Source organism: Lissotriton vulgaris, chromosome 8 (genome assembly GCF_964263255.1).
Source record: "Lissotriton vulgaris chromosome 8, aLisVul1.2, whole genome shotgun sequence".
NCBI classification, from domain to species: Eukaryota; Metazoa; Chordata; class Amphibia; order Caudata; family Salamandridae; genus Lissotriton; species Lissotriton vulgaris.
In genome coordinates, this window is record NC_141696.1 from 427,017,265 (window position 1) to 427,044,241 (window position 26,977).

The following is a 26,977-nucleotide window of genomic DNA, read 5'->3' on the forward strand; positions in this document are numbered from 1 at the left end:
CAGACTCAGCCAGTTTTTACTTTTACAAACTGCCACCTAAAACGTGGTGATACGTAAAATAAAAACTGATCAATGAGCCCCCCGCCATGGGAGAACACTGCCACGGGAGGGGGTCATTGTTTTTTTTTATTTTGAAAAACAGAATCCCACTTTGGGATTTTTGTTTTTGAAAATAAAAAGAGGAGATGAAAGTGTCCCATGTGGCGCTTTCATATTGATGGAGCAAGTCACACTTTCATAGCATTTACAGGAAATGCCGTGACGGCGGTTTCCTATAAGTGCAAGAGATGTCTGCTGGAATGGCTGACATCTCCAAATGTGGTAGGTGGAGTGTCCTCGCCATGGTGGGAATTAAGTACTCTGCTATTGAGATATTTAAGTCAGACCATATGTGCCTTACTACGAGTTCCATAGATGTAGGGTCAGGGATAACAGATTTCTGATTTTGGCTAGTATCCTCACACTGCAATCTGGATATTAAGGCATTTGTCCTGGACTGAGAAATAACATGTAGCCCATGGAATATCAGGTCCTAACATGCATGTTTTTCCGATGGAAATAGCGAGCCCAAATCCATACACATTTACTGTATGCTTAGCACCTGTGGCAAATATGTGCACAAGGTTTTTCAAGGTCATATTGGGGTGGCGGGATGGAAGATTGGATCTAGCTTCAGGTGGGGTGGGGGCATTATAGGTTCCTCCCATGGTGCAGAAGCAGGAGTCTGAGGCCTGCCACAGCAGCTGCCTGCAGCACCCATGGGTCTGCTGGCAGATGTGGGCTTGATGCCTCAAGGCAGTTTGGGATTTACAGACACAAATATTCTAGGCCTGGAGACACCAGAACATTTTAAACGACCCAGAGCAGTAGCCCCATGTCACTCATAATGAGCACCTGAGGGAGCAGTCAGCAGAAGGGCCAGTGTGCATAAAAGTGATTATTGACAAATGTTCTTGCTAGGTCCTGTGTCCTTTCTCTATGTTGCTGTGTCCTGCTGTGTGATGCAGCTAGCGCCCTGAGAAGAAGGGTTCAATTACTGTCAGCTAATAGGACAGTTAGATTAGAGTTGAATGAAGTAACATCCTAGCTCCACTGGGGTGCACGATTATATGGACAATTTATATTAAACTGACTGGATTAAATCCACACAACAGTTTTTGCATGACTTTAGTTTTTATTATCAGTGTCGAACTATAATATTTTAACGTGTCAGTGGTAAAGGAAAGTGCAGAAAGGATTTTCAAAGTAAGAAAATGTGTTTTAACTGCCTCGGTCAATGGAAAGTGAACATTTCCTTGCAACAAATCAAGTATTCTTCAATATTAGCACTAAAGACAGCAAGAAGAATGTGAGTAAAGCAACAGAAGGAGATTTAAAGTCATATTTGAGGCAGCAGTTTGGGTACAGCTGCAATTTCCCTTCAAATCCATAGATTTTCAGGCTGCTGGTCCACAGTTAACCACAATATGGACACAACTACAGGTCAGAGCTTCCAGTGTGTGTCAGAAGAGCCACTGATCTGAATACGGCTCTGCCACCTCTGTCCTCTGAACTACTGGCTTGGTTACACCAGCGATGTCCAATAATGGCCCTGCAGCTCCGGAATCATTTCCAGGAGCCCATCTACCTGAGCAAATGATTCCTCTCTCATTGTACAGTTGTCATTAAAATAGGGAATAACTCTGGCCCTCATGTTCCAACGTTGGACATGCGTGGGTCAGACAAACCCATGTTACAATGTGAGAAGGTGTAAATCAAGACCTCTAACTCCACCCTTGTGCACGGGTTGGGGGCACTAAATACATTCGCAATCTTGGGCAAGGCGGGTCAGGGGAAAATGGGTTAAAGGACTAGAAAGCACTTCTCTCCCAACATTGGGCAATGTGGGATAAACCAGAGCATGCCATCACCTGTCTGTCTATGCTCCCCCAGGTACTTCTCTTGTAAAGCGCTCTGATATCCGCAAGGATCTTGTCCGCGCTATATAAAACTTTCTAAATAAATAAATAAATAAATCGTGACATACCCATCCACAGCTGGGGTGGTGGAGGGAGGGTAGGGAGGTTGCACGAAACGCGAATTGTGGCTTGCACCAGGCAGTGAGGGTTATCACATACAATCCTTCCCCCCAGATAAGTAGAGTCAATTGCTGAAAATACCTGGATAGCACATTAAAATAGCCAGTTGTAGCGGTTATGGGTGGAGATGCAGTTTTCAGGTCTGCCCCAATGCTGTTACAGTTTTCTTACAAACCCTCCTTAACTGTTTCAGTGCCTGGTTGTACCAAGGACAACTTTTGTTTTGACTATTTGCTTTTTTCAGTTGAAGTAGTGTAATCTGACCAAGTGCACTAGTTACACAAGAGTTAAATCAGTATTAGAGGCTGTTATGTCCCATGACAGCAGGGACAGATGAGTAATCAGGTCTGGTGTCACTAATCTTGAACCACTTCCTGTTGATTTAAGGCCAGGAAGAAAAGATATCAGAGTAGAACCTGCCATCTGCTGCTCAAACAGGATATGATCCAACCACGGGGTCATCAACCTATAAAAATAATCATCTCCTTTTAGGGGGATATTTGATTTACAATATGTCACTGTGTATGTGTGGGCTTCTTATCCAATTGGGACAGGTCACACGAGTTGCAGGTATTGTACAGGAGCGAGACACCTAGAAGATCTGATGCCTCCACCCACAGATTAAAGTGCCAAGTGCGGTAAAAAACAATTGCTTTAGCAAATATACAGCATTATAAAAAGAAAATTCGACCCAGAATAAATGAGCATCTGAATGAAGAGACAGTACCTGTGGCATCATAGACCAAGGCAAAAGCATGAAAACATGATGCAGTGAAACCAACATCCGCCAGGAGGCTTATGGCTGGGGTTTAAAGCAGTCTTAGTGCAGATTTTTGCAGCAAAGTCTTTAAGCATAGGATTAGCTGGTGCTACCCACACTGAGTTAATAATGACAGAAGACTTTTATCATTATCAGGCCCATAATTAGAGCTGTGATTGGCGGAATACCACTCAAACTAACTCAGAATGAATTAAAGCAGTCCCGGACACATGCTTTTTTGCTCTAACAGCTCACCAGGGAAGCATAGGTTGATTCAGGCATAAGGGAGCACATGTTGCACTGAGAATCAATCTAAAGAATGCCCTTTCAGGCTTGGAGTGCTGCATAAATGACCATGTATTTGATTAATTTCTTATTACATAAAGCGTACAAATCGCATGATATATACTTGGTCCAAGCTTTGTTCTGGTGCAAATAACCTTTGCCACGTTTTCTATTACAGAAGAAGCAGAAATGGTGCAAATTGATTTGCCTTGGTTTTTTCCCCTCAGAGTTTGTGTAATTCAGCACAGGGATCTAATGTCAGTCTTCTTGCTCTGCCTACGTGTGCCTTGTTGCAGCTTGACGCCAGACATCCTGCAGTCGAACCATTCATTTACATTTTAGAAAGGAATAATTTGTGGTTAGCGGGGTCCAATTCAATTTACATTTGGCCTTATCTCTTGTGTAGCAAAACCAATTACATTGCAAATGTTAATTCCCATTTTCCACATCCCATTTTTATAAAGACAGGCAGTTACCTTGTTTCTAAGCGACCCTAGCTTTGTCACATAAGGTAAAGGAGCACAGTGAAATAGAGTGATCCGCTCAGGATTGCACAGGGTGGTCACCCCTGTTATTTCACTTGGTTTGCTCTGTCACAGAACTGCACAAAAGTGGCATTGTTCATGCTGGAAGAGAAGTTCTGACATATTTGGAACTCTTAATGTGAGTCTTGGAATCGCCCCCCAACTGGAGCATAGAGTTCCAGGATCAACATGGTCTGGGCGATGGCTGTTGACGGGGGTAGAGCCACCGATGGGACAGAGACCTGAGCGACGATTGGAACCGATCCATGTGGAGAAGCCTTGAGCCATGGGCTAGAGTCTAAGGGAACGACTGCTGAAGAACAGAGTCATAGAGGCAGGGGTGTGTCATGGGGCATAGCTGGGGTCAATTAGAAGGACAAGGGAAAACCAGCCACAGATTCTTTCACCGGCAACAGCACCCACCGTACAAGAGGAGCTGCCACAGGTGAAAATAATAGCTACCAGTGCGGGCCAACCCAAGATCAGGTGGTTGGTCCATTGCAGGTTTGGGTTACTGGGTCCTTAGTCCAATCCTAAACCAGCCCTTTAGTCACTACAGAACATCTTCTCACTCGTGACACATCCATAATGTTTATAGCATCTGAAATTAGGTCTATTTTTATTTCAATGAATTTGTATATCAATAAAGCGTTTCCAATGTAAGCATTGAATATAAGAATCAGGCAGTATATAAAAAGACAAATGGGTTAGGCTGCTTCCAGACAGAAGGGATTGGGTGCTAATGACTGGTACGTCAACAACACGTATAATCCATATTTAGAGTGTCATGAATAACTATCCAGAGGAGGGTACAGCGATGCGACAGCTTCAATGGAGCCAGGAAGAGGCTTATTGCAGAATGCCTGCCGTTTGGGTGATGTGAAGGGATCTCAAAAAGATTATTTTAAGGGCTGTCTTCAATTCCAGGAGGGGGAGGGCCTCAGAGTTAACTGAGGCTGAGTTGGACACTCCCTTGTAGGGAGTCAAGCAGTTGGATCCTTCTATGCATGGATGGGGTGTAGAATCCTAGGTATGCAGGTAAATAGTCCTGGTTCGCTGACCCGAGTGAATGAGAAGGGATGTGTCTGACGTTTGGCTGAAGTACTCTAATCATATGCTAAGGTAAGGTTGCACCTTTAAGTCAGGCATATACAACATTGGGGAACAAACTGTCCTGGGAGCAGAGGATGTGGGTGGGGGAAGCAATTTTTATTTTGGGAGCACTCAACATAAGGGGGCAAAGTCACACAGTGAATAATGACTGTGCAGCCATCTGAAATATTGTTTGTTGATTGAATATGAAAGAGGAGCAGGAAAAGAAAAACATAACATTTCCCCCACACAAGTGATATTCAAAACCAAAGCTTTAGATGATGTCTCAGAGGGAGGTAGTTCAGAGAGAAACATAGATGCCCCGGGGCTGAAGCTTGGAGGTTGATGAGGAGCAAGGGGATGGTGGAGACAGAGTGGAGCATCCTTAAACACAATGAGCAAATGGGGAGGTAGGATTGGAACCATTCCAATGCAGCATCTGCAATGCCTAGAAAGGTAGGAGCTTCCAATATGGCCGAGTTATCAACTGAGTTGAAAACTGAGGAGAAGTACAGGAGAATGAGAGTAGAAAACAGAAGGTGTGATGGCCAGGAATGAGGAAATGAGGAAGTTAAGTACGCGTGCGAGTGCCGTTTCTACAAATTGGATTTGGTTAATGTCAATTATAGCAGATCGGGAAGGTTAAAGAAATAAAGGTATCTGGTAGTCAGCTGCAGTAGGGTTTTGAAGAAGCTGAGATGTAAGACAATAGATGGAAAAGAGAGGTCTACTGCAGTTTCTATTAAAAGGGACAAGACTAAATCCGCTTTGAAACAGTCTAGATAAGTCAAATGGGACAGAGGCTAAGAGGAGGAGAGCTTTATGATTTCCAGTCTGAAAGGGTCAGATGGGAACAGAAAGCATTGGTTTATTGGAGTATAGAAACTGGTATGAAATTGGAGTATTAGTTGGGGTGAGAGCATAAGATTAAACTCAAATTATAATCACATTCCTTGTCACAGTGACCCACTAAAGTCACTGAATAAACCTGTGGTTAACCCTCTGATAGCTTGGCACAAAGCAGGCAAGTTTAACTTAGAGGCAATTTGTATTTATGCAGCACTCAACCATACCACTTGGAGGTTAGGACGAACTACAACAGAGGCCAGCAGCAGGGTACAGGGCAGTCCAGTTTGTACTGGTCGGTCGCAAGGAAAGGGGCCTCTGGAAGCTTGTTGTGTCCCTGTAGCTCAAACAGAAAGCCTACAGACCCTTGAAGTCACTTCTGCGATCCTGTATTCTAGGCAAGCAGGACCTGTCGTCCTTCAGATTATTCAGACTGTAGGGCAGGCCTTCTTCTGATTCTCCACAGGTACAGGAGTCTTCTGAGAAGAGGTTTTGTAGTGCCAAATTTTATGCCCAGAGCCAGCCTGTGGTGGAGGGCAACCCTTGTCCACTCCCTAAACCAGTTCTGGTTAGTTCCTCTACTCCCACAAGGTTTGCGGTCAGCCTGACTGGAGAGACAATGGGGACACTGGTCTAGTTGTGAGTCATCTGCCACTGACAAGGTAGGCATCTTTTAAAGCTCAGGAAGGGGCTGGACACAGACTCCAGGCCACCCTATCAAGAGAGGTTCCCCCCTCCCATACCCAGTGCCCTTTATCCACTGTCTCAGGTGTCAGGTGACAGCTAGACATTGGCAGGAAAGCATTTGGTTTAAGACCGGAAAGTGACAGCTTCCTAAATGTGTAATTTCCAAAATAGTGATATAAAATCTGATTTGACCATTAAGTTGGAGTTTAAGTTACTATTCAAATGAGTCCTTCAACCATTTTTTAAGCTACTTCCAAATTGAATTTAGAACTTATTAGATGCAATAGTGTAAACCAAGGTTAGTCCAGGGGAGAGCCAGTCTCGCCGCAGTGTAAAACTACTTTTTTTTTTTTCACTACCAGAACATGTACAACATTAAATAAACACATCCTACTTTTTAAATACCATTCACCCTGTCCTATGGGCATTTAGGGCATACCTTATGGGTGACCTATAAGTATTAGAAAGGAAGGTTTAGGCCAGGCAAATGGGTTGTTTTGCCAGGTTGAAATGGCATTTAAATATTGCACACCCACTCTGCAGTAGAGGGCTTGGAGGCATGTTTTACAGTGCTTCTTTAGAGGGTGGCACAGTGAGTGCTGCAGCCACTAATAGCATTTAATTTACCAGCCCTGTGTGAAGATAGTACCATATACTAGGAAAGTATAGTAAATTAAATGTGTCAATCAGGTGAATACTAATATGACCGACCATGTTTATCAGGAAAATACAAGCACATTATCACTGTTTAGCAGGGGTAAAGTAAACAGAGTTCTACAGCAATCAATCAATGACACTTATAGAGCGAGCTACATACCCGTAGGGTCTCAAGGCGCTGGGGGAGGGGGGGGGGTGCCGCTACTGCTCGAACAGCCAGGTCTTCAGCTTCTTCCTGAAGGAGAGGTGGTCTTGGGTCAGGCGCAGGTCGACCGGGAGGGAGTTCCAGGTCTTGGTGGCCAGGTAGGAGAAGGATCTTCCTCCTGTAGTCGCTCTTCGGATGCGGGGGACGGCGGCGAGGGCGTGGTTGGCTGATCGGAGGTGGCGTTTGGGAGCGTAGAAGTTGATGCGGCTGTTGAGGTAGCTCGGGCCTTGGTCGTGTAGGGCTTTGTGTGCGTGGGTGAGGAGGCGGAAGGTGATTCTTTTGTTGACGGGGAGCCAGTGAAGGTCTCTCAGATGTCCGGAGATGTGGCTGGTTCGTGGGATGTCGAGGATGAGTCTGGCTGAGGCGTTCTGGATCCGCTGGAGTCTCTTCTGGAGCTTGGCGGTGGTACCGGCGTAGAGGGGGTTGCCGTAGTCCAGTCGGCTGGTGACGAGGGCCTGGGTGACGGTCTTCCTGGTCTCGGTGGGGATCCACCAGAAGATCTTCCGTAGCATGCGTAGGATGTTGAAGCACGCCGAGGAGACGTTGTTGACTTGCCTGGTCATGGAGAGGGAGGAGTCCAGGATGAAGCCCAGGTTGCGTGCATGGTCTGTCGGTTTGGGTGCGGTGCCCAGGGCGGGAGGCCACCAGGAGTCGTCCCAGGCGGAGGGTGAAGAGCCCAGGATGAGGACCTCCGTCTTGTCAGAGTTCAGTTTCAGGCGGCTGGTCGTCATCTACTCGGCTACCTCTTTCATCCCTTCGTGTAGGTTGGCTCTGGCGGTGGCGGGGTCGTTGGTCAGGGAGAGGATCAGCTGGGTGTCGTCGGCGTAGGAGATTATGCTGAGGTTGTGTTGGCGTGCGATGGCCGCGAGGGGGCTCATGTAGACGTTGAAGAGGGTGGGGCTCAGAGAGGATCCTTGAGGGACGCCGCAGATGACTTCGGAGGCCTCTGACTTGTACGGTGGTAGGCGGACTCTCTGAGTTCTTCCGTCGAGGAAGGAGATGATCCATTCCAGCGCCTTGTCCTGGATTCCGACGTTGCTGAGGCGCTGTACTAGGGTGCGGTGGCAGACAGTGTTGAATGCCGCGGAGAGGTCTAGGAGGATGAGGGCCGCTGTTTCTCCGTTGTCCATCAGGGCTCGGATGTCATCGGTGGCGGCGATGAGGGCGGTCTCTGTGCTGTGATTGGCTCGGAAGCCGGACTGTGAAGGGTCGAGGGATCCATTCGTCTCGAGGAAGGCGGCCATCTGCTTGTTGACGGTCTTCTCGATGACTTTGGCTGGAAACGGGAGGAGCGAGATGGGGCAGTAGTTCTTGAGTTCGGTGGGGTCCGCTGTTGGTTTTTTGAGTAGAGCGCTGAGTTCGGCGTGCTTCCAGCTCTCAGGGAAGGTGGCGGTGTTGAAGGATGTGTTGATGATGTCTCGCAGGTGGGGTGCGATGACAGCGTCGGCCTTGTTGAAGACGTGGTGAGGGCAGGGGTCGGTTGGTGATCCGGAGTGGATGGAGTTCATCGTGCCGATGGTGTCTTCGGTGCTGATCGGGGTCCAGGCGTGGAGGGTGGTGGTGGGGGGGTGGTTGTTCGGTCATGGTGTGCGTTGGTTGGTTGTTGAAGCTGTTGTGTATGTCCGCGATCTTGTTGTGGAAGTATGAAGCGAGGGAGTTGCAGAGGTCTTGCGATGGGCTGATGTCGTTGTTTCCTGCGCTGGGGTTGGATAGCTCTTTCACGATGTTGAAGAGTTCCTTGCTGTTGTGTGCGTTGTTGTCCAGCCGGTCCTTGAATGCAGTTTTCTTGGCGGCGCGGATCAGCTGGTGGTGCTTCCGAGTGGCCTGCTTGAGGGTGGTCCTGTTGTCCGGAGTAGGTTCCCTTCTCCAGACTTTCTCGAGGGCTCGGCAGTTCTTCTTGGAGCTCTTGAGTTCGTCGGTGAACCACGGGGCTTTCTTGCTGCCGGGTCTGCTGGGCGGGGTCCTCAGCGGGGCGAGCTCGTCCGCGCAGTTGCTGATCCACTTCGTGAGGTTGTCGGCGGCCTGGCTGGGGTTCGCTGAGCTGGCAGGAGGGTGCTGGCTCAGGGAGGTGGCGAGCTGGTCTGCTGAGATCTTGTTCCAGCTTCTGCGGGCGGCCTGTTGCTGGTGGTGGTGGGTCGTCGTTCTCTTGAAGGTGAAGTGGACGCAGCTGTGGTCCGTCCATTGAAGCTCTGTGGCGTGGCTGAAGTTGATGTCTGTGCTGGAGGAGAAGACTGCGTCGAGTGTGTGTCCGGCGAGGTGGGAGGGGGTGGACACCAGCTGCTTGAGTCCAAGATTGGCGACAACAAAAATAGTGTTCAATAAAAAGGCAAAACATCCTGGGTGATTATGCAGGAAGGGCAAATTTCCAACAGATTGGCTCTGTAGGGGATGAACCGGGAGAAGGGGGTTGGCAGGGGGTAGATAAGTATAGCGGAGTATGAATAAATGAATGAACAGCGTTTTATACTGCGCTACTTAGCCCAATGGGCGTCAAGGCGCCTAATCCAAATACCTATCTTATGCCCGGTGAAAGCTTACTAGTAGGCCTCTTTAAAATACCAAGTTTTTAAAGCCTTTTTAAAGAGAGACAGCGACGGTTGTGCCTTAATCTCCACAGGCAGGGAATTCCACAATCGAGGAGCCACAGTAACAAAAGCCCTTCCTCCCCATCTGACCTTCCTAATACGAGGAACACACAAAAGATTCCTGTTGGAAGAGCGAAGGTTCCTGATGGGAGTATAGCATGTTAGCAAGGAGCCTAAGGCATCCGAGTGGCCCTCGGATACAGAAAGGACAGGCTCCAGGAGAGCAGTAAGCAAAATGGGTAATGAACAGAGTGCTGTTTAATTCTCATAGCAGCTACTCAGAGGTATTTAGCTTCGCCTAAATATAAGCAAGCACAGAGCACAAGCGCAGCCCATTGGCATGGCGAATATAGCCTTTCACTAACTAACATTCTGCTAAAATAATTTCTCCCAAAAAACCATTTGAGCTGATAAAATAGAGACCTGCTGGTAGATTTCACTAGGTATTCTCCTCGCTACACCAGGCCCATCCCAGGGTTACTTTTCTGTGTTGAGTGCACTGCTTTCTGATTGCTCATTAGAACACATTTTCTTACTTTACATTTCAGAAGACTGAAAAAATATAGAAACCAGAAAGTGACATGTACATTGGGCACTATATCGAAACCAAAATATTTTATAAACAGATTACACGCCAACACATACAGGACATTAGCATGCTGTTCCGTGCCCTTGCACTTACCTCTTGAACCTGAGGGCTGGTAAGACACCTGGCGATCAGACCACACCAGCTTGGTAAGGTTGTAACCAAAGGAGGTCCACTATGGGTGAGAATCGGCTTCAGATAACTTTTTTTAATGTAATGTAAGTAAAAACATTTGGTCAACTTTGCATAAGAACATCACTGAAGCCTTAACTGAGGTTCACAGTTGTCACTTTTAAAACTGGTGAATAAGAAAAGAAAACAGGTGTTGTTGACAAAGAGCTCTCTTTAGTGCTAAGGAGTCTTATTTTAGTTACATGAAGAAACACTAAAATAGCAAGCGGACACTTTCCAGAAGTGCAACTGTTTTGTTACGGTCTGTAAACCCAATCTGGAAATTCCTATTCAACATATGAAAATGATTTTCTAGCTGTTCTGGGAACATTAAAGGGAGGTGTCTTCAAGCTGCTCTGATTCATGAAGGACAATGTGGCAACTGTACTTTACTAAGACCCTGATTTACTTGTGGGACCGACAGTTCCCTAGCCCTCTGCAGGGGTCGCAATCATAAGCTGTGTGGAATTGCCCACCCTTTAGTGACCAGGTGTGATAATGTCTGCCCTCCCCCCCTTTTCCCCCAGATTATATAATTGCATGTCAAACATGCCTATATAAACCCAGGGGAAATGCCAAGTAAATACTAAGCTTTGCATATTTTAGTCAGGCAAGCACCAATATCTGCATATTATGGCCCACTGTGAATGGCCAAACTCATAATGAACAATGGTTATTGCACCCAGTAAACACGGATCCATGGGGATACAGTATTTTATCGGTAAGACAATTATCTCCAACCCCTCTGGGGCTCTTGAAGTCAGCACCGAAGAGTCACATAGACATTGTATTGTATTTTATTGTAGTATTTGTGTAGCGCTTACTACCCCTATATGGGGCAGTGAAGTGCTTACCTGGATGAACAGCAACGTACACCGTGTAGTGTGGGTCTGGGAAGGAATTGTTTTTGTTTAACGTTGATATGGGTGCGTAAGGACCACTGATGTGCGGTTACGGCGTAATGGGACGCAGCGCCTGGTGGTGTGATGGGTCATGGTACGAGAGAGATAGACAAATTATACAAATACTAACAACTAACCAGCTTAGCCACAGGGGCAGTTGGACGCGGTGTGCCCATACGCCAAACAGGAGGGTAATCAGAGCAGCAAAATGTACCACGCAGAGATACTGTAACAAGTAAAGAGATACCAATCGAGCATGAATGGGAAATGGTCACAAAAGCAGAAGCCATGCACCAAAGTATTTTATTTATTTAATTTGACTCTGTTTACTGCGGAATAAAATACACCCCATGAAGGAAGGAAGGATGTGGACTAGCAATCACCTCTGAAGCAAGCCAAAATCTGAGCAGCAGTCCCACGTCCCCAAAGCCCGTCGCAAGCTCTCAAAGTCTCAAAGGTGGACGAGCACCAGTCGGACGAGCCCTCATCAGGTTGTAGCTCAGAACCAGGGGGCGGCCTTATGCATGTGCAAGCAGTGCGCCTGCACAGTGCTACCAAACCCCAGGGCCCACCACGCCAATATATATCCTTAATATAATAATCCTCTGAGGATGGATACATATTTGCATGGCGGCCCTAGGCAGGGATTTGGCCGCCTCCAGCTCTGTTCCACTTCCAAACACCCTGACGCCCCCCCCCCCCTCTTTCACTGGCCTCCGCGCTCCACCCCGCCCGGACCCCCTCTTCCGGGGCCCCCTACCTACGCTCCCTGCCCAGGGCCGCCATGAGCCTAGAGCAGCCCCTGTCAGAACCCAGAAGGATGGGCGCCCTGCAAGGATGAAGCTTTAAGTAGGTTGCTGTCCTGACAGCGCAAGAGCGAATCGGCTTGCCTTGTGATACCCTGCTGGCCTCGCCCCTCCACACACGCCCAGCACTTTCTGTGGATCCCAGAGACCCTTGTTCTTTTAGTTTCCAAAATTAAGCATCCCTGTGACCTTCTAAAATTTCCTCCCAGAACAACTTGCATGTGCCCCATCTCATTACATAGGTCATGTTCTTTTGTTAGTTAATTTTTGCTCACGCAATGTTAACCTTTTCTGACTTTTTTTCACGTTGGCTCTCATTACAATTAGATCGGTATCTAAATTTGGGCACAAAAAGCTGTTTGCACCCGAATCGGGATTACATGTTTGCACAAATTTCACACAGACCAGGCAGATTTTTTTTCGCACAAATTCTGCCAGGAAAAACTTATAAAGATTCTGAGTTTTACAGCACAGAATGTCAGGAAATGAGTGGTATTACTGTGTAATTCCTCATTTTGACGAGTGCAACTCCAATCTAGAAGGTAGTATCGCACCAGGGACAAACCGAATACTGCCGCCTTAGTATTTACATCAAACCTTAGAATGATGGACGAGGATTAAGCTATATTTCTAAAATGGCGTGCTAATGAAATACTGAATTTAAATAGCCCACATCGGTATTTAGAGTAGGTCCTGGAGTAACCCCCTTTAACATAACCTTGGTATAGTTACACATGTTCATTCTAAATGCTGAATTACAGCTGAAAACTATTTCAACCAGGGCTTTAAGTGGGCCAGGTCTCACCGGGTCCGAGCACCGGCAGTTTTTTTAAGGAGGCCTCAAAACGGGTCTCGATCGGGCTCTGTTTTGTGCCCTGGCACAGGCGGTCTGTTTTTTGTTCGTGCGTTATAGGGGAAGGGAAATCCTTTAAAGAGAGTCATTTTCTCTCTGGATTTCTCTTCTCTTTTCGGAACTCAGGAGCAGCAACATTAGTATTTTTCCCTGGCCTCTTTGATTTGATGGTCGTCGCACAGGATGGATGGTAGTGTAGAACAGTCGCTGGGGGTTGATGATGTTCTAGCGCGGGGACACTTCGTTGGAGTAACCATGCGCTTTATAAGCTAAATAATAAGAATATAACATTGCTGTGGTGTCACCAGGGCTTTATGTGGAAGCTTTTTCAATATTATATACATTGTTTATCTTATGCAACTAACAGCCATTGATAAAGCCAATAGTCCTGACATGTTGTAGGTATGATGTTACTTGTTGTATCATAACTGGATGCAATAACAGAAAGAGCAAAATACCAGTTGGGCGGCATACTATGCTAAGCACAGATTTTTAGCTTGCGTGTTTTTAAGGCATGCCCTTAATTACACTGGCCACGCCCCCTTGAGACACCCCCAGTTTTTTCATCCCACTTAAAGCCCTGATTACAACACAAATGAATAGAGCACAATACTAACTCACCAGTCTGGGTCATTAAAGGCTCAATTTATCCTGAAACCTTTTTCACTCAAAGGGAGGTAAGAACCAATCACAGGCTCACATGCAATGTAAAACAACAAATTAAAGCAAATGTACTAAAATGGCAGGCGCGTTGGACACGCTACATAGCCTGTGAGCTGAAGCGCAGCACTAGAAAGGGCACGTCGTGTGGTTAAAACACGTAACTCATACTGAACTAGCCACAAAAACATACAAAACACATGGACATTCTGCTTCCCGATCAAAACCTTCCACAATCGGTGCAATTCATCAGTGCAATACACATAAAAACACAGTTCTAACACTTATAGCAACAATATGCGTCTTTACTATACTCAGTTTTTTCTTTCATGGTGAGGGGCACACTAAAAAAAAATCCGCTCTGTATCTGTTGTTTATTACGAACTTGTGGTTTTGAGTGATAACTAAAATGCAAACTAGCATTTATTTTTTTCTTTTATCGTCAGAGTCAACATGTTTTAGAAGTTTTTTTTTCTAGAAATTTTAGATTGAGCAATTCGATATGCCTACTTAAATGTCAGGAAAGGCCTGAATTGATTGGTTGAGATAACTACTACTGAGAATCATTTTGTTGACTATGTACATACATTCTGGGTGTTTGGAATTTCCTAGTACTCTGCAAAATCCCTATCCTGCTGGTACGGTTTCATTAGTTTTATTAAAGGGGAACAAAAATCACTCTGATTAATTTCGGATGATTCATCCAAGGCACAAATCTCAGGGAGCTATTGTTATTATTTTTTCAAAAACTGTTTTAAAGTTTAGATTTTAGTACAAAAATAAATTAACAAAAAACACAAATACCCACCCCCACACAATAGGAATAGGAAAGAGTGGAGTAGGTGCAGTGCTGAATTTGAGCCGGTGGTTTCTGGTGTTCGGCACCGCACTTAATTGCCAACACCTGCACTTATAACTGTGCCACATGGAGGCGATGTTTGTCCAATTTAGAGATCAGCACAACAGTAGTTGTTTATTAATTCAATATGCATTCAAAATGACTGATAGTGATGTCCCTGGCAGCGTTGGGAGGGGCAATGGGTGGTGCCAGCTGCAGTGACCTTTTAATGAAGATCCCAGCACTCTTTTTTTTTTTTTTACACAAATTAGGTACTGAGTAGGTGGCTGGCGATTCACAGGCTAAAGTGCAGACATAAATGCATGGTATAGAAGGAAACGGTGAGGTCAGAGGAGGACTTTGATTGAGCAGTGGGAGTAATACATTAAATACTTTCTTCTTTCAAGATCTGGTATTAAATATATTACAATCCCCAAACAAACTTCACTGGACGTCATCTCTGGTGTTCTTTGGCCTATCCATTTGTAGGTGACAAAGGCATAGGGTGGCTTACATGTAATTAGCAAGCTGTACAGACTGAGTCCAAATACTGGCCAAGCGACCCTGAAACCAAAAACACTATGAAAGCCATTAAAAATGCACACATCTGTACATAATAAAGATTTTCTTGAAGGGCATAATACAGCAAAGCTAGCCTATGGACTACAGAGAAAGCCTTCCCAAGCCAGCACCAGCCGACAGAGCCTTTACACAACATACAATTGTCACAATCGTTTATAACGCAGCTTTCCATTAAATCACAATCAGGATACAAAAATACAATAATGTGTTTGAAAAGGATACTTGTGGTCGAAGCTGTACCAGAATCGGAATATCCAGGCACTTTCCTGTTTTGTTCTGCTTCCTCCTTCTGGTCCATCCTGATAAGGAGACAAGTGAGCTTAGGTCAGCACCTGCAGAACCCGGGGGTGCACTCGAGCATCTAAAGGCAGCCAGCAAACCACACTTGGCAAACAACACAACAGACACAGACCGCTGGAACACAATTTCAACCACCTGAATTTCAGGAATAAAACATCACTGAAACACAAAAAAGTCCTAAAGAACAATTAATAAGTAAGCTTTAAAAAATATCGCTACCAGATAATCTCTACCCTCTGCCCATTTTGCTCTGCTGATTTCTTAGAAAGACGAAGTTCTGCTTCAGGTTAAAAAAGCACTGGCGATGTGAAGAGACAAGAAAACTACTGTGCAGAAACATATGCTAGGAATAGATCGAAAGACCCACTCCTTAAAGGTGCTGAATTGGTATAATCACTGGTGATCTTAGATTACTAATCTATGCCACACTACTTTTCACAACATACACGTCGTTGACCTTTAAAGTCTCAGCACTCCTTAGAGACTCAGATGAAGCGCCTTCTAGAACAATCCACCTGAGAAGGTGCCTGAATTATGGAAGAAACCCACTTTTGTAAGGCTTGGCCCTTATTTCACTATTGAGTTTTCAGTGTCTTCTTTTTGGGTAATTCCGTTTTGGTATTGCAAGGTGGAGCCTGCATCAAACCATCTGTTTTGGTGGCCTCCATTTATTTTTTAACCCTGGATTCTAGCCTTAAACTGTTTTAACTTTCAACTGTGGTTGGAGTGTTGTTGCCTTAGTTAAATGTATTCTGCTGCATTGATTTACTACCTGCTGTCTGGAGCTCTGCACGCATGTGGAGTGGTGTGGCTCACTGGTTAGAGGCGGCAGACCCGGAAGCAGAGGACGGCCCGGGACCAGGGTTCAATTCCCGACGCGGCAGGGTCGTGGACCAGGGTCAGCGGACTCGATAATTCTCGCCCCGGTGCCTACTCTAACCAGGGATCACACTCGGCAACTCTGGGCATTAGCTTGCCTCATCTCCACAATGGCCCCCCACATACGCTGGGGATGCCTGGTTTCACCTTGGAGATACCCAGTAGGGACCATCTCACAGGGAAAGCCAGGACGGGTTCCCCAGCGGTCTACAGCGCGGAGATACCCCATGTGGGGTGATTCATGTGCTTTACAAGACATCATTACATTACATTACATCATTACATGTTGGTAAATTATGTGCCATATTATAAAAACGAAATATCATCAAATAAATTAATTTTTTCTTCCACCAATGAACTTTGTCGCTGAAATGCTTTCCCATCACTCCCTTTCAATTCCTTCCTTTGACTCGTGTCTCCTCCCATCATGTCTGTCTATCGGCCTGTCAGCAGGGCAGTTCTAGGATCGGACCGGTCCAGGCAGCTGCCTAAGCTGAACATTTGGTCAATAAAAGCAGCCCTTCTGGGGAAGTGCCACCAGCCTACATCTCCCTGGTGCGTGAGCCCAACAATCTAGGAAGGCTTTTGGTTGTTGCTCATGTTACCAAGGGGCAATACTGTTCTGTAGCCACAAATGATGCATGTGTCTGTAAGAAAACTGGGTGCCACAAACCACACTTCCTAGGGATAGATTCACTGAAAAACACAACACAAAGTAGCAACCGGAACAGCTGCGCTGCATCGAGCTAGGAAAACAGCGCAGAGCCACATTTACTAAACATGGTCTGCTTCTGTCCTATTCCCTTCGCTAGTACACAAACAGGCTACGCACACCTTAGCGCCATAGTGTGAAGATGTGTGTGGGATGTCTACACAGGTTTTGTACTGGAAGGGACAATCTTTAAAACACAAGATGTGTGCTATACAGTGCGTTAAACTTGAAAGGTGGTTAGTGTTAGAGCACCCAAGTTACAGGGGCGGCTGCTTTGCTATGGCGGAGGAGCGCCGCCCCACTGATATTCAACCAAGTAAGAAAAAATAAAATTATAATAACTCAATGTTATAGTTTTATTTTTTCTTGTTGCGGGCATGGCAGTTTTGGGAAGCGGGCGGGAATGCTCTGCTGAAGGGGAGGAGCGGTTTTCACTCCCTACGTGCGCATGAATGTTTGTCCGACCGTCTCATGCCAAACATCAGTGCCAACCGTCACTGCCCAAGTACCACCCATGTTACGTCCTTTGAGGCAAAGTAGTATACGGCGTGATTTATGCTACACTGAGGACAAATTCCAGAGCAAAAACAGATGGGAATAAAAAAAAATACTCCATTATGACTGCGCTGCTTTGCTTCAGCGAATAGTCTTGACACATTTTCCCCTTAATATCCTGAAGATGTACCTCAAAGAGCCACCTGCAGGAAGAATGCTTTCTGTCCTGCATCTTCTCTTGGCCTCACAAATCAAGCATTTTCTACTCACACAGCATTTGTGAGGGACTCATTCACTTACTTCAAAGAAAATATTTTACTTGCCTTTCACTCTTGACCGAGGAATCTTTCACTTCTGCTTAAAATTAATCCTGGTGAAAACTACAAAGAATGAGTAGAGGCCATCTAAAAAGGCCACCACATACCCCACTAGATCTAGCTGAGTGATGGCCAAAGTAGGATTTGTTTCATATATACCTCTGTCTAATGGTCTGTTAAAAAACACAGATACAGACAAATTCAATGTTAAGCTGTTGCTTAACAGACTGCGTGGTATTCAGATGACAGAAAAGTGAGGCCAGCTGATCGCCCTTAAATATCCCTCTCTTGCCAAAACAAACCATAATTCCGACTCAAAAAACTCTCCGCTGAAATGCCCAGGCCTCTGAAAGCTGTTCAACACCTGAAGCCTCAAATGAACGCCAACCTCTCTACAAGCCTTCAGCTTTGACTGCCATTTGTGATTGTTTTTTTCCAGCCAAGGAAGCTGGGCAGAATTCCAACCATTCGAGATTAATCCATGCAGGTACAGGCTTATGGATTTAGGCTTGACTACGAAAGCGCTCTTTACACAGAGCTCCACACGTTTGGTTTGAAAATTCCAAATAATTCAGAAATCTGCTGCCGTGCTACAGATCCACCAAAGCCATTCAGTTTTTCAAAGTCTTGCTGCACCACCCCATGCGCTCCTGGAGTAAGGTCTCTGGTAAAATCCATGCTTTGGGAGCCGAAGAACTGGGGCCACCTGTGCAAAATAGACTCCTGACACAGTTGTCTGACATCTACCTAGATCAGCTTGAAGAAACTACGACATAACTGCATTTCAAGTGCTTTACAGAAGGGTTGTGACCCCTCCCACCCACCGCTTTAGCAGCTATACCACCTGTTGCCAGAGATTGACACACTGAGTCTGGAACAGCTGATGGGTAGAATCAAATCCGGATCTCCAGCGGACCCGTGTCCACCTAGAGTCTTTCAGGTAGCCCGTCCCTTATTGGAGGAACGTATCATCTCCCTCCTAAATAGATCTTTGGAGACAGGGCATATACCAGCTGAACTTAAGGAAGCACGTGTAAGACCCCTGCTGAAGAAACCAGGCGCAGACCCCGCTGTGCTAAAGAACTACAGGCCTATCTTTCAGTTACCATTCCTCTCAAAAATACTGGAACAACATGTATTAAAATCCTTGTCCATGTACCTGGAGTCTCACCACCTACTTCATGAACGACAGGCAGGGTTCCGAGTTCATCACAGCACCGAGTTGGTGATGCTCTCGGTGCTGGATGAATTGAGAGGCCTGGCTGACGGTAAGAAACCGAGCGCCCTGATTTTGTTAGACCTTTCAGCGGCGTTCGATACCGTCAGCCATGCTCTGCTTCTGGAAAGAGTGAGTGATTTTGGTATCAAAGGCCTGGCCCTCAGATGGTTGCAATCCTTCCTCTCGGGAAGGACCCAAAGGATACAACTTGGGGAAGAAATCTCCGAGGTGGGGACGCTAGAATGTGGGGTGCCTCAGGGCTCGGCCCTGTCCCCACTTCTATTTAATCTCTACCTGCAACCTCTGATTGCTTCTCTGGCGCGCATGGGCTGTACAGTATTTAACTATGCGGACGACACGCAGCTGTTGCTGAGTGTCGATAACACAAGTGCCGTACAACTCCAAACCCGGAACATCTTGAGGTACACGGTCCAATGGATGACGGAAAATCTCTTGAAAATCAATCCAGACAAGACCGAGGTATTGGTGATTCCATCTGCCACCTCACCATGGTGCAACCTCTATTGGCCCGCGGAGTTAGGCCCGGCTCCAAAACCTAGCCTGAATGTAAAGAGCCTGGGGATCAAACTAGATTGCGACCTATCAATGGTCAATCAGATCTCTTCCGTGGTGGGAAGCTGCACCAACATCATCCGACAGCTACGGAAGCTAGTCCCCGTTATCTCCCAATCCATGATGCGCTCTATCGTCGCAGCCACCGTGATCTCGAGGATAGATTACGGAAATGCCCTCTACCTCGGCCTGCCGAAAACCCTGACAAATAGGTTACAGGTTGTCATGAACGATGCTGCACGTCTCATCTTTAGGTTACCAAGACGATCCAAAGCATCTCCCCTGTTACAGAGCCTGCGCTGGCTCCCTATTAAAGAGCGAGTGGAATTTAAGAATCTGTGTATAGCTCATAAGGCAATCTACGGTCTGGCACCCGCTTACATCAAAGACCGCTTGGTGGTGTACAGTCCAATGAGAACTCTTAGATCTTCAGATTCTCAATTATTGGTCTGTCCCCGGTACAAACTTGTAACCAAGGGAGGGAGAGCCTTCTCTGTGTTAGTTCCTCAGTTATGGAACACACTACCTGAGTCGCTGCGCAGGGAAGAGAACCTCCTACGCTTTAGAAAGGTGCTAAAAACATTGCTGTTTAGAAGGTCCATGAGTGCTATCTAGGCTAGTGGATGCCTTTTCTGTATTGCTAAGTTATTGTTCGTACCATCGATTTCTGAGCGCCTAGAGACCTGCAGGTGATTGGGCGCATTACAAATCAAAAATAACAATAACAATAACATACAGCATAGAGTAGGCACCTGGACACTTAGCCTGCCACTTGCCTGTGGCTTCCAGTGCCTGCTTGTTCCTGACTGATCTAGTGACACTGCCGCTCCTCGCTCTCCGAAGATACACCATCACTGAGCTCTACACCGTTGACCCCAGACGCGGCAACAAACAATACTACTAATGCGGTTCACGCTCCACAGTAGGTTATTTCACCTACACCTACTGCCACGTCACATACCACAGCACACACACCAGCCCACCGACCAGCCCCACTGAGAACACAACACAGAGACCACCCGAACAAAAACACCAACTCACATGCGGCCTTCTCAAAACATGCTCAATATGCAAGCATTCCACCAAATTATGGGACTTCATCTCCACCCTCGCACCTGAAATCATCTTCCTCACCGAGACCTGGCTCAACCCTACATCCACCCCACACATTGCCACAGCGAACCCAGACGGATATAAAATCACTCACCAGGCTGCACCATCAAGCCGATAAGAGGAACAGCCATCATCCACTAAAAGTCCACAAAATGCACCACCACCTGCACCACCTCCATGGAACATCTCAAATTCCACACGGACGACAAGATAACCATCAGAGACACCCTTGCATACCGACCCCCAGGCCCTCGCTCCAGCATCTGCAACACCATTGCACACTTCATTGTGCCCCTAGCCTTGGACTCCAAGGACTACATCTTCCTCTGTAACCTAAATTTACACATCAACGACCCCAATGACAACAACATCGCACACCTCCTCGATAGCATAAGCAGCCTCAGATTGTCCCAGATCATCCATGACCCTACACACACGGCAGGACACACCCTGGACCCCATTTTCACCTACCAGTAACAGCGTCTAATACAGACACATCACAGAAGTCACATGGACTGATCACTCCATTGTCTACTTCATCATCTCCAGCCCCCGCACCGCCACCCCAAGGATGACCAGCCCCCACCATAGGTGGAACAAAATCTCAGAGACCAGCTGGATGGACGTCCTCAACACCTGATACCGCCACCAACCTCGAACAGGTAGCGAAGAACTTCAACGCTTAGATCAGCAATTGTGCTGACAGAATTGTCCCCATAAAGAGCAACGTCCAGAGAAAATCCTCCAAAAAGGCCAGCTGGTACCCCCAAGAACTCAGAATAGCGAAACGAGACAGCAAATAGCTGGAGAGGAGATGGTGAGCCATCAAGGACATATCGGACAGGGCAGCCTTCAAGACCTCCCTCAACCTCTGCCACCGCCTTCTGAGGGAAACAAAGAAGACAGCCCTAGCCGCACACATCGAAACCAGTGCCAATAACACCAAGAAACTTTTCAGCATCGTTAAGGAATTCTCCAAACCGGCTGCCAGCGAAAACAACATCACACCCTCACTGGAGCTGTGCGACAACCTTGCCGACTTCTTCCATGACAAGACCGCAACCATATACAGAAACTTCAATCACTCAACCCACACCTGTGGACTTCGTTGACATAAACATCACCACCGCGACCGATAAAAACCAAAGACTGCCCCCCCTAGAACCTCCTCTCCACCCAGGACACTATCTCCACTTGAAATCCATCCATTCTGGAGCTCCACAGACTCATGCCCGCATAACATCTTCATCCTCAGATACCAAAGGATTGACCAGGAACTCACCACACTGCTTAACAACTATCACCACCAAAAACATTTACAGATGCCTGGAAACACGCCTAAAGCAGACCACTTCTTAAAAAACCCTACACTGACCGCAGCAAACTCAAAAATTACTTGCCAATCTCCCTAGTTCGATTCTCAGCAAAGGTACTGGAAATGATCATCAAAGAGCAAGTCATGACTCACCTGGAGCAGATCCAACTACCCAATGCCTCCAAATCCGGCTTCCGCAGCAATCACAGCACTGAAACCGCCCTCATCACAGCCCCCAATGACATCCGAACCCGCCTCGACTGAGAAGAAACAGCAGCTCTGATCCCCCCTGACCTTTCTGCAGCCTTTGACACTGTATCTCACCCACCACAAGCTGATTGAAAAAATCCACCACATCAGCATTCAAGGGGACGCACTCAGATAGATCACCTCCTTCCTCACCAGAATAACCCAGAGGATCCACTTCCCACCTTTTACCTCTGAACCCAAGGAGATCACCTGTTGTGTCCCCAAAGGCTCATCCTTCTGCCCCAAGCTCTTATATATATATATATATATATATATATATATATATATATATATATATACGGTATGTGTCGTCCTCAGCTTGATTTAGCTCAGCATGCATGTACTGCCAAAGGATGATGCGAGACCCAATTCTTAGGTGTTTTAAATGTTTATTTCAGACCCAAACACCAGTTTGCCACTATATATATATATATATATATATATATATATATATATATATATATATCCCCGTTGGCCAACATCGTCAGATCCCATGGTCTCAACATAAATTCCTACGCAGACACCCAGCTCATTCTCTCACTCACCAGCAACCCCAGCACCAGAACTAACTTCCACAGAGGCATGACAAGGGTCACATACTGGATGAAGAACTACTGCCTGCAGCTGAATACAGACATGACAGAACTACTGATCTTCTGCAACAGCAGCAACACATGGAATGACTCCTGGTGGCACTCAGAGGCCAGACCCGCACCCACTCTCTCCGACCACAACAGAAACTGCGGAATCATCATGGACTACAAGCTCACCATGAAATCACAGATCAATGCCGTCTCCACCGGATTCCTCACTCTGCCCATGCGACATAAGATCTTCAAGTAGCTACCCCTGTAGACGAGATGCACCGTGACACAGGCCTTCATCACCAGCCAAATGGACTACGGCAATACCCTCTACATAGGAATTGCCTCACACCTCCTACAGAGAGTTCAGACCATACACAACGCTGCAGCCAGAATCCTCCATGTCCTTCCCCGACGAACCCACATCACACCCCACCTCAGGCAACTCCTCTGGCTCCCTGTAAAGAAGAGATGTCAATTCAAGCTGCTGACCCAGGCACACAAGGCTCTACACAACCAGAGACCTGCCCACTTGAACCATCGCCTGAACTTCCACCAACCTTCGAGAAAACTATGCTAAGCCTCCCTCTCACTTGCCCATACTTGCCGCATCTACTGAAACACAAGTGGAGGATGCTACTTTCCCCACATCGCAGCAAAGACCTGGAACAGCCTCACCATGCAACTTCGGACCATCAACTCACTTCTGGAATTCCGAATGGCCCTCAAAACCTGGCTGTTCGAAGAAGCCTCTGGGACCTGCAAGTGCCTGCATACACCATCGAGTGATCAGCCGCACTTTATAAATCCTGATTGATTGAGGTACAGCAGGGCTGGAGTTCTTGATGGGCCTCTTCTGTCTGTAGCTCGGCAAAAAAGACTCATAATTTACGTGAAACGGCTGGTAGGTAAGTAAGTGGATGGAAGAATGTGTGAGTTAAAGGGTAGATGGATGGGTGAGTGAAATGGTGGATGGAGAGATGACAATATGAATGAGAGAAAGGATAGGTATAAGGATGGATGGGTATAAGGATGGATGAGTAAAAGGATGGATGAGTAAAAGGATGGATGAGTAAAAGGATGGATGAGTAAAAGGATGGATGAGTAAAAGGATGGATGAGTAAAAGGATGGATGAGTAAAAGGATGGATGAGTAAAAGGATGGATGAGTAAAAGGATGGATGAGTGGGTGAAAAGGTGGATGGCTGAGTGAAAGGACGGATGGCTGAGTGGACGGATGGATGGCTGAGTGAAAGGATGGATGGCTGAGTGAAAGGATGGATGGCTGAGTGCAACGGTGAATGGATGGATACATGAGTCAAAGGATGGATGCTCAAACGGGGGATGAATGGCTGAGTGAAAGGGTAGGTGGATAGGTGGGTGGACTGATGGACGGAACAGTTGATTGAAATATAGATGTCTGAGTGAAAGGATGGATGGATGATTGAAAGGGTGGATAGCAGAGCGAAAGGGAGGATGGATGGAGGGAGTGAAAGGGAAGATGGATAGATGGCAGAGCAAAAGGATGGATGGAGGATTGAAAGACTGGATGGGGGAGCGGATGAGTGAAAGCACAGATGGATGACTGAAAGGGTAGATTGATGGATGATTTGATGGGTGGAAGACTGGATGGCCGAGTGAAATGATGGAAAGATGAGTGAAAGGGTGGATAGAGAAATGGATGACAAAGGAGGGATGGATGACTGAATGGATGGATAGAGGGATGGATGGATAGGTTTAATGGATAGGTTTGCAGTTGGTTGAATACGTTTGGATATGGATGGGCAGATGGATGGCTGGACAGACAGAATGGTGAAAGACTGAATGATGGATAAAAGAATAAATGAATGGCAGAATGCAAAGATGAAATGATGGATATCAGTGGATGGATGGAAGGATGAAAGGGCGAATGGATAGATGCTTGGAATGAAGAGACAAGATAGTTCTTTCGGGGAAGGTTGTGATGACATGCTTCGCATAGTTTGTGCCATAACAGCTTTGGTTTAAAGTGGGGGGTATTTTAATTCTCTGCCTACTACCTTGGCTTTCCATATTAGCTTTTTTTAGCCTGGGCTGCGACTCTCACGCAACAGCCCGCAGTGCATGAGCGCTCAATGAAAGAATCATATGTATTTTATCAACCGCTGAGGTTGCATCAGATTTTCACATAAAAGGGCCATTAGCTCAGCCATGACAGCCTCAGCGTTATAAGTTCCAGAATCCCCCCTTCGACAACTTGACCAATCTAAAAATTAGAAATATGAAATAGTTGTCTATATCCGAAACGAACTTTAGAAAAGATTTGATTGTGTTCTTTAATACATATAAACCATCACTGTTGACTTAGACAAGAGACTCCTGGTTGTTTTAAGTCAAAAAATGTTTTATTTTAACTTTCAACTTACTCCTTTTCAGCGTAGGTCATGGTGATAATAAATTCTACGGGTTTTCATTTGAAATCTCCCGCCTACATATTCACAAACGTTGGCATGTATGTACCACTAATCTTGAATACTGCGACCTCTGACCTTGCCGGGTAGGTCGCTCCGCCCCCCCCCCCCCCGCTGCAGCCCCGCCTGTGCCCTGCATCTTGCTTTTTGCTGCCCATCCCTGGGCGCTGCTTTTCCTCGCCCCCCGTGCCCACTGCTTATTTCCCGCCGCTGCTGCCCCTGCGGCCCTGCCCCCGCGCCCATTCGCTTCCCCTGCCTCCCAGCTGCTCCTCCCTCCCAGCTCCCCTTAAAACGTCAGCAGCCGCGCAGTGAGGAGAGCGACCGCTGACCTTCCCGGGTAGGTTGCTCCCCCCCCCGATGCAGCCCCACCAGCACCTGTGCCCTGCATCTTGTTTTTTTGCTGCCCATCCCTGGGCGCTGCTTTTCCTCGCCCCCAGTGCCCACTGTTCATTTCCAGCGGCTGCTGCCCCTGAGGCCCCGCCCTCCCCACGCCCATTCTCTTCCCCTGCCTCCCGCCTCCCAGCTGCTCCTCCCACCCAGTGCCCCTTAAAACGGTGGTAGCCGCTCGGTGAGGAGAGCAACCTCTGACCTTGCCGGGTAGGTCGCTCCCCACCTGCTGCAGCCCCGCCAGCGCCTGTGCCCTGCATCTTGTTTTTTGCTGCCCATCCCTGGGCGCTGCATTTCCTCGCCCCGTGCCCACTGCTCAATTCCTGCTGCTGTTGCCCCGCCCCCGCGCCAATTCGCTTCCCCTGCTTCCCGCCTCCCAGCTGCTCCTCCCTCCCAGCTCCCCTTAAAACGGTGGCAGCCGTGCGGTGAGGAGAGCGACCTCTGACCTTGCCGCCCATTCGCTTCCACTGCCTCCCGCCTCCTCCACCCTCCCATCTCTCCTTAAAATGGCGGCAGCTGCGCGCCGAAGGCAAGCCTGTCTGCGCTCGTCCGCCCTGGACCGCACCCAGCACCAGAAACCCTGGACCCTACGAACGCCACGACACCAGACTCCACTACGACGCCAGCAGTCTCCACACACTCAACATCGGCCGAAACAACACCTGCTTCCAGGCCACCCTGAAAAGGACCCACAGATCCATCTCCTGCCGCACCTGCAGCTTCACCTGCGACAGAACCACCAAACCTCCAAGGACTGGACCCAACCACCTCCGCTAATACTCAACACCCGCTCCGCACGCAAACACGCCGTCGAGCTCTGGGACCTGCTCGACACCTCCGCCCCAGACGTGGCCTTCCTGACCGAGACCTGGTGGAACGACTCCTCGGCGGCTCGACATCGCCACAGCCATCCTGGACAGCTACAAGACCACCCGCAGGGATCGCGGCAACGGAACCGGAGGCGAAATAGCCATCGTCCACAAGTCCACCTTCAAGGTCACCACCCACGCAGACGACACCATCAACAATGCCGAACACCTGCACTTCCGGATCCACACCAACCCCAACACCACCCTCAGAGGAACACTCATCTACAGACCCCCCCGGACCCCGGGCTCCCCGGGCTCAGTTCAGTGACTCCATCGCCGACCTTGCCAGCACCCACGCACTCGCCTCCACGGACTACATTCTCCTGGGGGACCTGAACTTCCACCTCGAGAACAACAACGAAACTAACCCTGATCGACAACCTCACCAACCTCGGCCTC

The 26,977-nt window shown here is 47.4% G+C and overlaps 1 protein-coding gene across 2 annotated transcripts in view; it reads right to left on the reverse strand.

Moving 5' to 3' along the window:
- Positions 1 to 26,977, reverse strand: part of SLC9A7 (solute carrier family 9 member A7) — a 471,766-nt gene that overhangs the window by 9,293 nt on the left and 435,496 nt on the right. For both annotated transcript variants that reach the window (XM_086934195.1, XM_086934194.1), the window contains 2 exons: positions 15,340 to 15,416; positions 10,402 to 10,507 (listed from right to left, as the gene is read on the reverse strand). In XM_086934195.1, the coding sequence (XP_086790321.1) occupies positions 10,402 to 10,507; positions 15,340 to 15,416 (183 nt within the window). The remainder of the gene's footprint in view (positions 1 to 10,401; positions 10,508 to 15,339; positions 15,417 to 26,977) is intronic.